The sequence below is a fragment of the Austrofundulus limnaeus genome, unplaced genomic scaffold (genome assembly GCF_001266775.1).
Source record: "Austrofundulus limnaeus strain Quisiro unplaced genomic scaffold, Austrofundulus_limnaeus-1.0 Scaffold80, whole genome shotgun sequence".
In the NCBI taxonomy this organism is placed as follows: Eukaryota; Metazoa; Chordata; class Actinopteri; order Cyprinodontiformes; family Rivulidae; genus Austrofundulus; species Austrofundulus limnaeus.
The window spans coordinates 534,030-548,711 of NW_013952482.1; the positions used below are offsets into that span (position 1 = coordinate 534,030).

Genomic DNA, 14,682 nt, shown 5'->3' on the forward strand with positions numbered 1-14,682 from the left:
GTGTGTGTGTGTGTGTGTGTGTGTGTGTGTGTGTGTGTGTGTGTGTGTGTGATGCAGAATAAAAGCCTTCGTCACATTATCTTGTAGAGAGGGTTCTGTTCCTGTGTGGTTTAATAAGACGCTGTGAAGACGCTGCACAGAGTATTTGTCACACACACTCTGTCATACATCCCAGATAAATGAACAGTTTACCAGTTTATTTCTTTAAAGGTTTTGAAACACAGGATGGATAGATGTGAGCTTTATTTTTAATTTTTACTTCTTTATTTTTTTACCTAATCTCTTGAACTGCTTGAACTGATTGTGAACAAAGTTGATCTCACAGAAAAAAAAGTAACTTATACGCAGCTCAACTCAAAACAACTATTATGACTTTACATCTGCAATGCAGCAGTCCACACTATTTTTGTCTTTATGTGTGCCTCTTTAGAAAATATGACCTGTATTTGTAAATGTTTTGCTGTAAAGTTAGCTCTTTCCACACACATGTGCTCAGAAACAGCTTGTTTTCTGAGAGACCTAGTGAGCATTTTTAGCCTCAGTAACACACTTTCCAACAACACCGACCTCTCTTATGAAACGTGCCAGGCTGCACTGGTTGCTATGTCAACTTCTGTGCCGGCCAGAGTTTATCTAGCAATCAGATAAGTTGTCTCTTGTTTGGTAGTGTTGGATATTTTTACACAATACAGTGGAAAATACAAGCCTCTAAAATAGATTAAAATCGTCAGTAAAAAAGGTTTACCTAGATTCATGAAAAAGTTGAAGTTCGCTGTGTTTTCTAATAGTTTGTAACTCTTTGTGTTATTTTGTACATTGAAAGCCTCAGAGCACAAACAAAACACTTGATTCATATGAAATATGTTTTAAGTATAAAGGAAATGCATGAAAATGCTATAAAAATCGAGCAGCCTCAGAGGTTCTGACTTACATCTATCAGAGGAAACTAACAGGTCAATAAAAATATAAATATATTTAAAGTTTTATTTCTAAAAAAAAATGGCAAACTACAAAAATAGCTCCATATTTTTGCTGTTTGACCTGTAAATAAATAATTTAATAGATACAGAAGTAAGAAAAAGTTTGTAAACTTGTATTTCAGACAGAATTACTAGTGYATCCTAAGATAAATTATAATTACACAAAAATAATTTATCTAAATAAATTATTTATTAGGCAGGCTGGAAAAATAATTGAATCAGATTTCTTGTTACTTCTGGTTGAAAAGCTTTAAAATTTTTCCCATTTATAATTCAGAATTACAATTTTTGATTGACAGATGCTTAGACTTTTATTGTGGCAAAGCAGATCCAAATCATGCTGCACCCACCACCATGCTTTATAACTGAATTGTATTTGGATGTTAGTGGCACCAGTAATTTGTCCATTATATAACTTTTAGTTTTATAGCTGAGTTAATAACAGTATATTTCAGTATTTTAGATTGAAAATGGTACTAAACACTGGTGTTTTCTGAATATTTATTGTCATGAAATGGATATCAGTAATATAAGATAATTTGCAGCCTTCTACTGTTTCTGCTGGTGTCAGTAAATATTTTTGTATTTTTCCTATAGTATTTTAATACAACTTAATTCCTAATATAGTTCTTTTTTATTTACAAACTGTTTTTAATTTTTTAATTCCACTATAACAAAATAATTGTCTTGTTTGACGACAAACAATTATTTAAAAAATCTGTTTTTTTCAGCTTTACCGTTACTTTTATCTTTTACTACAAAGAGGTTTTAACATTGTAGGTGAAATCCAGTCTTGTTCTGGAGAGTAGCCATATTTATGATGTTCTCACATAAACAAAGTTTGATCTTATTCAGCTGCAAATAGCTGAATGGTTAAAAATAGCGTCTATGAAAAAACTTTTGGTCAGGTTTTTAACACTACCATAGCGCTGACTCAGCTCTTTTAAAAGTTTTTATTGACCTTCTTTTAAGTGCTGATTTTGGGGAACTCTGCTGTTCTGGTGCTTTTAGACCTGACTGCTGCCTTCAGTGCTGTGGATCTCTGCATCTCATCTCTCTGAACGTTTTGTAAGCTTTAAAGACTTTTTTCGGCAGTGTTTTATTTAATAAAAAAGAGTTGTTTCTTAATCCTCCACAGCACAGTTTAAATGTGTAGGAATCTGTCTGCCCATAAAAACAGAAGTTGTTATTATTGTTATGGCTGAATATTACAAATCTTGAAAATGTTATAGATAAAGCACAATTGTCTTTAGCTTTATCCAATAATTTTGTATTCCCGGTTGATTTTGTTTCGGGTCGGAGGTAGCATTCAGTAGAGATGAACAACCATGCACACACAGTAATCTCACTGTTARAATCTCCAGGGAACATGCATGATTTTTTGTCTGTGGAAGGAAACAAAGTAAGTACTTTGAGAAAAGACATTCGTGCACGGGGAGAACATGTRATCTCTTCACAGAAAAACCTCAGCTGAGCTTCAAAGCCAGAACCTTCCTGCTGCAATATTGTTTATTGCAGTAATATTATTAATAATTTTTCTGCTGGATTTCAAAGCTCTTAATGGTTTACCTGTTGAGAGGAACTTCTATAATCTTTTGGGATGCGGAGGCTGAGGTCAAATACTGTGCAATGTTCAGAACAGAAAACAAGCAGTTGTACTTTCTGCAGTGGCTGCTTGTTATTTATGGAACTTTTTGTTTAGTTGGTAGAGCTGTTGTCTGTCAGCAAAAAGGTTGCAGGATGACATCCCAGCCTGGGACCTTTYAGGGTGGAGTTTGCATGTTCTCCCTGTGCACAGATACCCATTTCCAGTGGGTCCTGCAAACTCAGAAACTCAGTATCAGCTTCTTAAGTACATTTTTTTTGTTAAAGTTTCTACCTGCACTGTGAATAATTCGTCATCATGTTAAAAGCTGGGCAGAACTGTGTGTTCTTGATCCAGGCAGATGTTTGTCTGACTGTAAAAAGGATAAAAATGAGACACATTTTCTTCCATAATGATCAAAAACTTTGACTTACATCATAAAGTTTTGTTTACAAAAAGTGCTCTTTATGTCTTTGGGTGTACACATTTGGGCTCAAAGTTACTATGTTTGATATTTTCTCTACAAAATTAAAAATGGAAACTTGATTTGGTAACACTTTAGTTGTGAATTAACACACACTTTGTGTAGAAACAAGACAGTGTCCTAAAATGTAAACTGCTGTATTTTTTGTAATGGGTTTTATCCAGTGAGACACAGTGTAGCGATTTAATTTAATTTCTGGACCCAAAAGACACTCTGCAGTACATAAAAATATTCCATCATGTTTTAATTTGTTTGAAAGATGAATCTAGTCTTGATGTTAGTATTTTCTTGGTTATGTTACATGAAAATCTTCTGTTTGCAGTTTTATCCTGTTAAAGCATTTTCTGCTGTTCTGAAAGACAATTTGTTACTTTAACAACTGAAACATGAAATCCCTTTTTTGTAATGTTGGAAAACAAAGAAAATCATAAAGCAGCAAAGAATGCTTTTTGTGATAAAACTACTAGCACATATTACAAGTTTTTAATTTCACACTAACCTTTTCTCTGTTATTTACWAAACATGCACCCTGGACTTTGTTTCTTTCTTTTTGTGCTATAATTTTTGTCTTGTTTTTTTTTTCCCCTTTGGTGTATGTGTGAGCGTGCATGCTCATGTGTGAATTGTGTGTATTCTCACATACACTTTTATAAATGAGATGACACTTAAAAGGTAACACAGGTTTTTCATTGACATCATGAACACTTTTACTGCCAAATTAGTTGTTTATCTTCCTAAAATTTAATCTGAAATATAATTTGTGCCAAAATTATGCTCTTATGAGCTGTGTATCCACCTAGCAAGTGACAAAACATTTTTCTGTCCATTCAGCTTTCAGATGTCATGATTGTATCAGTATGCATGTTTTTAATGTGCTTAGGACAACTTCCTTTGTAAAAAAAAATAATAAAAATACATCTCTGATAACAAAAAAGTTTAACTATAATTAGCCATTTTATGCCTAAAAGAAAGATCATATATTGTTATGAGTATATGCAGAAAAGGAGGACTTAAAGCTCCACATGTCTAGTGCACAAAATCTGGTTCTAAAACTACAACATGACATTCTCCATAAATTGTTTCCTGCTGGCTTCAGTTCAATGCCCAACAGTGAGAGAAGGTAGGAACAGTTAGTCTGTTAATATAATGAGTCTATGGTTGACTCTGCTGTTGTTATTGTTGAAGCAGTTAACAGGTAGCATAAAGTGTCACATTTATAACACATAATATCCTAAATTTGGCAATGTAATTGTGGACATGAAAAAAGTAATTTTGGATTTTGGCACAAATTGAACATTATGATACTGAGCACACTCATTAGGCATTTCTGCATGAATGATAAATTGTTTCAAATTTAAGTAGAGAAATAAACTAATATCCAGTTTGCCAGTTTTTAATAAAACAATGATATGCTATAGTTCATCTTTTTTAAAGTGGGATTCTGTAGAAGGGTAATGAACAATTATTATCTTACCTGTTATAGATGGCCTATTGATTGACCTCATATTGGACTAATAGAGTTTAATTCTGACCAAACTGTTGAGCTATTGGCTGATATGTGTGTATTCAGGACTAAAGTAGATTGCTTTAGTCATTTAGTCTAACTAACTAAAATTAAAGCTCCTTTGAACACTATTTATAACCATTTACTTTGCCATTAATTTAACATTACATGGTTTGTTGATGGAAATACTAGGCTATTCCTGCCAGTGCACCAGGCTGTACTGTAAATGCCACTGCTGCTATTTGTTCTTGCAAAATAACCATAGTCACAAGTTCTGTGTAAATAATGATGTCGTGAAATTGACGGCAACGTAAAGGTGAAAAAAAATAAATATGTTAGTTTCTGTTAGAGTTGGCATTAAGTGTGTAGTGATTAAATTTGGTCTCTCTTCCTCATGACAAACCATCAGCTCATCAGTCATGTCAGACTTAAGCTCTACTTTTCCAAAATTAAGTCATTCAACAGGTAAGATCTTAATTGCTAACTTTTTTTTACAAAACCCCACATCAAAAAATCTGGATTATCATTTTAAAGAGGAAAAYCCTGAGTCCCACCTTTTAATTGTACATCTCTGCACACTAACTTCCAWTGTGTGTCACCCCACAGTGCATGTCTTGTGTTGTGCGAAAGGTTTGTGTGTTTGGGGGTAAATCTGTGCTTGGTGTTTGGGTGCGGGGTTGTTTTCTCAACCCCTCCTTCCCTCCTAACCCCTCCCACCCTGCTGTAGGGCCCAGAACCCCCCAGTTCTTGGCAGCTCTAATGAGTCGGTCTGGGCTGGGCAAACACAGAAGCTCCCCCCTGCGGTCTGGTCGAGCGGTACAGTCCAGCTCTAAAGGTGGGGACTGGCCTCAGGTAGGGTGGCTGTCAGTCATTGTCATGAAGACTACCTCTACCTGCGTTGTCACCCCCATGTGCCAGTGATGTGTGAGTACATCTAYGTGAGCCATTGCATGGCCTCAGATTACTCCAGCTCGAGTCACGAGGAGCTGCTTAGTTCACCTTTCATGTGGTTGTTGTTGGTCCATCCAGCATCATTTCCTTCATCTGACTTTGATTCACCCAAACCTGGACTTGTTGGTTCCAGCTCTCACATAAATGTTAATGTGCTTGTGCCACTACAGCCAGAAAAAATGACTGTCAGAATCATGTGTCAAACATTCATGGTAATAAAAATGGATACACCAAATTAAAGCACACCTTCTTCTTTTCTCTCTACACTTTCCCTTCTCTGTCCTCATCTCTCTTTGTTATTCTCCACTTGTCCCCTTTCTTGTCCTTCTCTCTCCTTTCTTGTTTTTTGTACTTCTCATTCCTCTCTGCCTCCTCATAGAYATTAATGCCCAGGCTCGTAAGCTCCAGAGGAACAGGGCAAAGGGGACGCTGACCCTGCCCCGCTCCAGCAACTCATCTTTCTGCCGCAGCCTCAGTGAAACCAGCCTTAACCAGGTGGGGCCTCCTGCTGACGCCCACTTGGGATAATTGATTGTCGTTAGTTGCTGAACTGTTTCAAACTCTTCACAATTTTGAATGCATGTGTGTTTTACTACATGAATCTGCAGCTTGGAGTGGGAGAGGAGCCCAAGCGTTATTACTCAACTTTGCCAGGTCCAGTAAGGGGCAAAGAGCGCGATGGAACCCCCAGCAGCAGGAAAAAAGAGGATGGGAGTCAGGGTGGAGTGAGACACTCTCTGTACCAGTCTCCTCACCTCCTGCTGCTGCAGGGATACAATCGGCAGGTGAGGACAGGGAGGATGTCCCTGTGTTGCATCAGACACCTCTGCTCAGTCTGTTTCAATTACTTTGACTGTCTGGTGTTTCGCAGGACTGCCTGGTTTACTTGCTGAACAGAGAGCAGCACACTGTTGGTCAAGAAACTCCATCAGCTCGCCCAAACATCTGCCTCTTTTCTCCTGACATCCTCCCTCTCCACTGCCGCTTACGCCGAGTTCCCGCACCCCGTCGGCATACCAACAACAACAAGGGGGAAGATTTGTCAGAGAGTCAGCGTTTCTGTGTTGCTGTTGAGCCCGTGCTCAACGCCACAGTTCTGGTGAACTTTTCCCGCTGCGAGCGAACTACTACGCTGCGACATGGCGACCTCCTCTCCTTTGGAGCACATTACATCTTTTTGTACAAGGACCCTACAGGTGCCAAGCCCCTGCCTGCTCAAACCTTGGCACGCCTGCGCACACTGGGGCAGCTTTACGACGCAGCGGGGGAGGAAGGAGAAGATGGGGCTCAGACTTGTAAAATGTGTGGTTCTTTGCTGAAGGACAGAGCCGTGCAGGTGTTGAGTGTCCCGGCAGTTAGACGCTGCCTCAAACCCCACCTGGTAAAACCCCGCAGTGTGGGAATCGCAACAGGAGGACCGCCACCTTTGTCAGGAGGTGAAGCTGCAGGAAGAGGAGGAGGRGGCCAAAAGAGGAGGCTACAACTGGAGTTTGATCAGACCCATGAAGACCAGTTGCTGAACAGAATCATGTCGCTCATAGAACCTGGAGGTTTGTGTCTGTTTTTATTATTACTTTAAATACAAAAGGATGTAACCTGAGCGTACAAATGTTCTGTTTAGAGAAGTTTACWAAACTTAGCATTCAGTACTGTGGAAATTATGATAACATGGTGGTTTTACTTTTAGCTTCAGAAAAGTCAGACATTGTGATGCTTTCTGAGGCTATTAAACATTTTAGTCATTGTGTCTGTTTTTTTTAATAATTATTAGTATAGTCTTTAGACCTTATCATTTTCAGAACATTAGTTTTTTTGTTGTTGTTTATGTTTAAGTTACTAAATCCTGACATGTGAATCGTTTAAGCATCAAAAATACACCTAAACACAAGATCTAAAAATAATAAATGTGACCAAATAAATAACATTTTTAAGCACTTATGATGGAGTTGTAACCTCTGTCTTTTGTTTGATGAAACTCTGGATAGCYTTCAGTAACTCTCCATCTTTGATTCTGATGAAGACAAAACAGGTTTAGAAAAATTATAATTTCATTTTACAATGAAGCTGGCAAACATTCCTTTTGTGAGTTGCAATGAGAAAAAATGGATGGACTTTTAGACACTTTGTTTCTAACAAATTGTATTATCATTTGTTTCCATTTCTGTGTTTTATTCTAAGTAAAAAATGTCAAAGTACTAATTTGACAGGAATAAAATACCCATTAAATTGATATTATTGRTACTAACAGTGACCTTTTAAGACCTGTTGGCCATAAATTTAGCATGCATTGAATCATAAAGTTCAGATCCCTAAAGCCAAATCCAAAGTCTTTCTTTTATCATATCCTTTAGGTGCCTCTTGTGTTTTTCTCTCACCCCAAGATTTTTCTTCAGCCATGTGAACTAACTGTTAAAAAACCAGGGGATTTATTGAGATTCAGCTGTGTAGGTCACAAGATGCTCTGGTCCCTCTAAGAATATCTCACTGACGGCATATCTACACATTGAGACTGAGTCAGCAAAATCCACACAGTTTAATTTGATTATTGCTGACTCCAAATATGATTTTGTTTGYGTTAAGGTCATTAGAAAATGCTGTTAGCGCGGCAGGGTCTCAGTCAAGGTTGGGTTTAAATAGGATTCCTAACTGATTCCAGTGCATGTCACTCTATGAACAGGCTCTACCAGAACGGGTCAATCTTAGCTGCAAGTTTTTTACATAATAAAAAATAAAGAACTTTTATTTTCAGAAATATGGTAAATGGTACTGAACTTATAGAGTGCATTTCAAGTCCCTCCAGACCCCAAAGCGCTTTACACTAACAGACATTCACCCATTCACACACTGATGATGGCAAACTACACTGTAGCCACAGCTGCCCTGGGGCACACTGACAGAGGTGGGGCTGCCATGCATTGGCGCCACCGGACCCTCTGACCACCATCAGTAGGCAAGGTGGGTGAAGTGTCTTGCCCAAGGACACAACGACTGAGATGGCTGGATGGGGGATTGAACCAGTGACCTTCTGGTTCCAGGACGACTCCCCTAACCACTTCGCCACAGCCGCCCTTTTTTTAATATGTTCTTAAAAAGTTTGTTCTTTGTTATTCAGGAGATGACCACAAGCTAACACCAGCATACCTGCTGTGTCTGTGCATACAACACTCTGCCTCAACCTTCCCTCCAGGGAGTTTTGGAAAACTGCTGTTGAAGATTGTTCGACGAATCCAAACCATTGCATGGGTCAGTGCCTGTCTGTCTGTCTGTCTGTCTGTCTGTCTGTCTGTCTGTCTGTCTGTCTGTCTGTCTGTCTGTCTGTCTGTGATACGTTGGTATTTGTTTAAGATCACTTTGTGTAGAGAAACCAGTCAGCCATGTCAGCTCTGATGAATATTTGAAAAGGGTGACATCACATTTTGTACTGAATTACACCACATACCATGTTGGGTTCTAACTGTCTGTCTTCTCGGAAATATTTTCCACTAAAAGAAAAGTATCCCTAATTGGTTGGGAAATGATGTGACCTCTGTGTTTATTCAAACATTTATATTCTTGAATGTTCTCTGACATTTTCCCTCCTTTTAGTGGTGCATAAATTTCAGAAATGGTAATCGTTGCACCTTTGTTACTTTATATTTAAACCATTTGCACTCTTAGAGAACAGCAGCAGTAATGAAATGAGCAAATCTCAAGTGGTATGACAGTTTTAGACTGATAAAATATGATTATTGGAGGAGTAGCTTCAAATGTCTTTGAAGTCATTCTGAAAGTTCCCTCTTTTAAATGTTTAGATTTTGACACTAAAAATCAAGAAATGTTTCAATTTTTAAAATACTTAAATATAAGGGGTGTCTGTATTTATTTCTGTAAGTATAAAGAATTGGTTGAAATAAAAGTGAATTTTGTGATGCACAGCTTTATAATCTGGCAGCAGTAATGAGGGTGCACATTTCTGTTTTTATGTACTACTGGCTCCTGCATTGACATACCCATCAGCCACTTTATGTTCTGAGCATCTCTTTAGAATGAAAGTCATGTCATATTCATTATTTACAGTTTTCTATTTCTCTTGTTTAAAGTACATAAAGATGTGTTTGATCATGGAGAACTGCAGTCTCTTGTATAAATGTACACAACAACTCTGCGAGCTTTGATACAGAAATATATCAACAGCTTCATGACTTACTCAGAAGAAATAAAATCATCTGACTTTTACAGCAAAGGTAATCTAGAAATAGATTTTATTTAGTATCTCAACACAAATCGTTGTGGAAGACAGCGGTAGTTTGCTCTGCTTTTGATGATATCTGGCTGCAATGACACCACTCAGCAKAATGTTTAWTGAATCCCATCATTTTCAGATTCAKTACAAGAGTATCTGGGTTCTAAAACGAGTCTTGTTCAATTTAATGGGCAGAGGTTGGTTTAAAGAACAAGTTATGACATTTTTAAGTGATGGAGGTAAACGTCTGCAAGATTATAAATATTTACCTTTAAGCTGATGTTACCCATGAGGTCATTGTTGTTTCCGTGGCTTGATGGCTTCTTAACTGAGTAAGTTACATGATAGTTTTATTTTTTATTTTTTTACTTTTAGAACCCAAACACATTTCATTCTGAGTTGGCCAGGGTTTTGTAAATGATARTGGTGATCTCTCCGTGAATTAGCAAAGCAGCATGAGATGTAGTTCACCCACGCAGTTACTAAAAGTTTAATGGGAACTTAATTGGTCTATGTGTGTGCACTTTGCAGGAGAAGACAAAGGAGCTGGCTCAGAAGCAAGCTCAGCAGTGGGTATCACTTTCTAACTTGTGCTGGAAATAATTAAAGCATATGTATGCTGTATTGTAGTGTTTACTTTGATGGTGTCAGTTTGTCTGTCTAACTCTTTAACCTATTGCCTTATTATGTGTGTGTGTCTGTGCCCATGTAGTCAGGATCCAGCCTCCCTGTCTCTGCTCAGTATCTCAGACTTGATTCCAGACTTGCAGACCATCTTCTTTTGGATGTCCAACTCCATCGAGATCCTTTACTTCATCCAGCAAAGAGCACCAGCCTACACACACAGCATAGAGACGTTGCAAGGTACACACACACACGCACGCACACACACACACACACACACACAAAGTCTGAACGGTGAGTGTGGAAACAACCTGGCTGAAGAGCCATTACTCACACTGACATACAGGAGATAATGTCACATCGTTGGGCTTTGCTTTGCTTTTCACTGTAAACCTCTTAAGCGTGTCTCTGTCATCTATTTGTAGGGTCAAAGGAGTCGTTGCTATCTGCGACCATAACAGCTAATGAGGAGGCTATGACTATCTTGGAAGAAGTGATCATGTACACTTTTCAGCAATGTGTCTACTATATCACTAAGGTGATGTGTCCCTTATATTGTGGTTTTAATAATGAACTGAACGATTAACAATACTGCAATATTATTCACAGAGGGTTTAATTTAAGTATCTAAATGTGGATAGCTAGATGAGAGGAAAAAAATGATCATTCTGTAGTTTTGTTGTGACACATTTTTGTTTTGTGTGTGTGCCCAGGCTCTTTATGTGGTGTTGCCAGGTTTGTTGGACTGTAATCCATTTCCAGTTGACAGCTCTGAGCCCTGCTGGAAAGGAGGTGTCGGGTTTCCTGAACCTGTGCGCCGGGTCCTGCAGGTAWGCACGTGTCTTTGTGAAAGACACGCAAGACTCATAAAATACTTACATCTTGTTGCCTTGTACCTGTCCTTTTTTTATTTATTTAATTTTTTTTGCTGAAATTGTAAATAAAGTCGTTTTACTGTAATCTTCAATAATAATTCAGATATTGTTCTTCTGTATAAAAGAGCTGATATCTGACCTCTGCACTGTGATGACATGTCACAATGTTTGTAGCAGCTGGTTACAGCCCTTTGTTTTTAATTGTAACAAGACATTGAACATTTAGGCTACGTTCACACTGTAGGTAAAACATGTACGGTACATGTGACCCGGGTCATTTTCATATGTGGTATTAAATCAGATACATATCTGATGATACTCAAAGCAACTGCAGTTTGAATGGTCGTGTTGCATTTTATTTGACTTTTACGTCATTGAGGTAGGGGTAAACCGATTGATCCTAATAATGATAATATTGATGTAGTTTAAAGCTTGGAACTCCACACATCTTCAGCTACAAAATGTAAAWCCAGCTGGTCTGTCTTTTTTTGTCATGTCTTTTCCTGGGTGACATATTTACACCAACATTAGTGTTGGATCAAATCGATAATAGGATCAATACTTCAGTTTGTTTCTTGCCTCTACTTTCAGTACGTCACTCCCATTTCAGAAGGACAAGCATGGCAGATAATGAGTCTGACTGYGCAACAACTTTAGAATTTATCCACTCAAAATAATGYGTAGCATCCATATTTAGTTTGGTAAACACAACATCTTCTGTGCTRTGTTGTTTCAGGGCTGTGGACTGTTCACACTGGAGTCTGATGTCCATTGCATTTAAATTAWAATGTGAACGATCTTGCAAAGAAAGAAAAATCTAAATTGAACTGTACGACCTGCTGTGTGGATATAATTTTTAACATGAACAGTAATGTAGCACCAGCTATGACCTCAAAATTAGCTTAAAAGCAGACAAGTTTACCACAGCTGAGGGTTTGTGTGATTTTGTAATGGAAATGTGCAGCATTTGCGATTATTATATAAAACATGTGTAAATGACTAAATGAGAAAGCATCTGTCTGAGTCAAATAAATTTCTTATTATGTACACACAATCACCTGTAAAAGGCAGCTATATATGTTACAGCAGTGTTTGAGGATATATAGTTTTCAACTTGACTTTTTAATTATCATTGTATGTACATGTACTCACATTATGTTGACTTTTCTGGATAATTTACATACAAAAGCAGTGGTAAATAAATACATCTATAGAAAGTATTCTGTTTGAATAYATTCTTTATTATGTATTTTATGTTTACTTTCAGCCACAACAATAAAACCCTGAACATAACCTGAATATAACCTGAACAACAGTTATGTGCATTGTAATGTCCTCCCAATAATACTGGATTCTGGCATTTGTAAAAGTATCACTTAGATACATATGACAAACATGATGGAAGTATTAGCTCAACAAAAAGCCTGAGACCCAATCTCTAAACKTTCAGCCTCTCGTCTTTCTGTGGACTTATTGTAAAAAAAAAGTGATGCACAGAAGCAAACCAAATCCTCCAAAATCTCCAAAACTCAGAAAAGCCCAAAAGTGTCAGAAAAATGTCCTCTTGTGACACAAGTCCACATAATTTTAGTCAGGTGGTTGTAATGTTGTGGCTGTTCTTTGTGCATATTATTTATAAGAAATTACATAAAGCAATACTAGCATGGGKATGTCTTTTTATAATAGTGGGGTTTCTTTGTGCACACAGGTGTTTCAGAGTGCACAGGARCTTCTGCAGGGCTACCTGGTCCACCCAGAAATCCAGGCTCAGATGTTTGCTTACCTCTTCTTCTTCTCCAATGTGTCACTATTAAACCAGTTAATGGACAAAGGTAAGAGGGGGAAAAACATGCAAAGTACCGCTCTCCTTTCCATTCGACCTCCCAGTGGGTTTAATGGTGTACGAGAGAGAGAGAGAGAGAGACAGTGAGTGAGTGTGTGTGCCCTTGAGTACTTGTCAGCATTTTGACAGGGACTAACGCAGATTTGTCCTCGTTGCCCTTCTCCTCTCTGCATTCTGTTTCACCCCCTCCTTTTTCTCCACGTCCTCCTTTTTCTTACCTTCCTTCTTTCCATCTGGCCATTGGGGGATAGAGACAAAAAGAGCAAAGGTGGAAGGAATGAAGGAGTGTTTCACTGACCTTACTAATTGTATATTACCTGGTCAAAGTACATAAAATAGTGATTTATCACATGTCCAGCCAACTCTCACTAAAACACACTGCTGAACACGTCGGTGGGCACTAGACATAAGATGACAGGTAAAAGGAAATTCAGAAACACCTTTATATTCATGCAGGAGCTACACTGTCCTCCATGTCATCCACAACTCTTCCCTCTCCCCCACTCTGTCTGCCTGGTTTCCCCCTCCCTCCTTCACTCCCTTTTTGTCGCTCATTGATATTTCTCTGCTGACGGTGTCCATGGAAACAAGGAAGTGAGTTTGTGGCAGGTATCGCTGACGTTTGCACTGGATGCTTCACAAGGCACACACGCACTTACACTTACTCATTCACATTCAGCTACACATTAAACAACACAACACACACAATAAGTGCAGCTCAGGATTAAAAAACAAACYGTAATGAAGAGAATAGTCTTTTTTGAGGATGTACAGTGGTTCTTTTAAATTTAAATCTGTTTGTGTTTGCAAACAGCTGTTATGATGCATCATCACKCCTTGACAGGAGGCTGTGATGTCTCGTCTGTTTGAGATTCTTCAAACATAGATTACTGTATGCCTAGACGTAAGCCTATTACTTGGAGGAGGGTGTGTGTGCATCCAGAAAGAACATATGGTTGAATATTGTCAGGGATGTGTGTGCGCAGTCAGCAGATAATGCTCCCAGTTTATTGTCTCTCTGAAGTTTTTGTCACTTGTTTAGCGACATCATGTCAGGACATTTGCAGTTTAGTGCTAATTCTTTGTCCAGCCTTTTTTTTTAAACAACAGTTTTCTATGGTGGTGGATTGTTAGAGAAAATGTTCGTGAAACCTTACTGAAAAGAAAAATGATATAGTTTCTGAAAATTATAAGAGATGTGCTTTCATTCTTTGGAAATCCAGGAATGGATGCATTATTACCTGACCTTTGTCTTGTCTTTTTATTTTTAGATTAAAGCTTTTGGTTTTGCACCTTGGTCAGTGTATCTTTTGGTCATTGGATTTTCATTTTTGAAACGGGTATTAAAAAACAAGAAATGAGTGGATATTTGATTTTTGTTTTAAAATACTGACATTAAAATTAAAATACAAAGCCATTATTCTTAGTGTCAAAAGGGGATAAACAAAATCAATCAGTGCATTACAGAAAATAATGAACTTTATCACAGTATGCTAATTTTTTCAGAAGGACCTGTATGGTTGAGTACACAAACATCACGATAACCTAGTTTTTAACTTCCTTCTGATGAGACTCTAAATGAAATCACTGAAAAACAATTTATGATGATTAGCT

General features: G+C 37.9%; 1 protein-coding gene across 1 annotated transcript in view; it reads left to right on the forward strand.

The window, feature by feature from the left end:
- radil (Ras association and DIL domains) overlaps positions 1-14,682 on the forward strand; it is a gene marked incomplete in the record, with an annotated part of 31,706 nt that overhangs the window by 7,257 nt on the left and 9,767 nt on the right. The window contains 10 exon segments of the mRNA XM_014011393.1: positions 5,281-5,388; positions 5,884-5,999; positions 6,113-6,289; positions 6,376-7,054; positions 8,617-8,747; positions 10,258-10,295; positions 10,439-10,590; positions 10,776-10,888; positions 11,064-11,180; positions 12,934-13,057. Coding sequence (XP_013866847.1) covers positions 5,281-5,388; positions 5,884-5,999; positions 6,113-6,289; positions 6,376-7,054; positions 8,617-8,747; positions 10,258-10,295; positions 10,439-10,590; positions 10,776-10,888; positions 11,064-11,180; positions 12,934-13,057 — 1,755 coding nt within the window.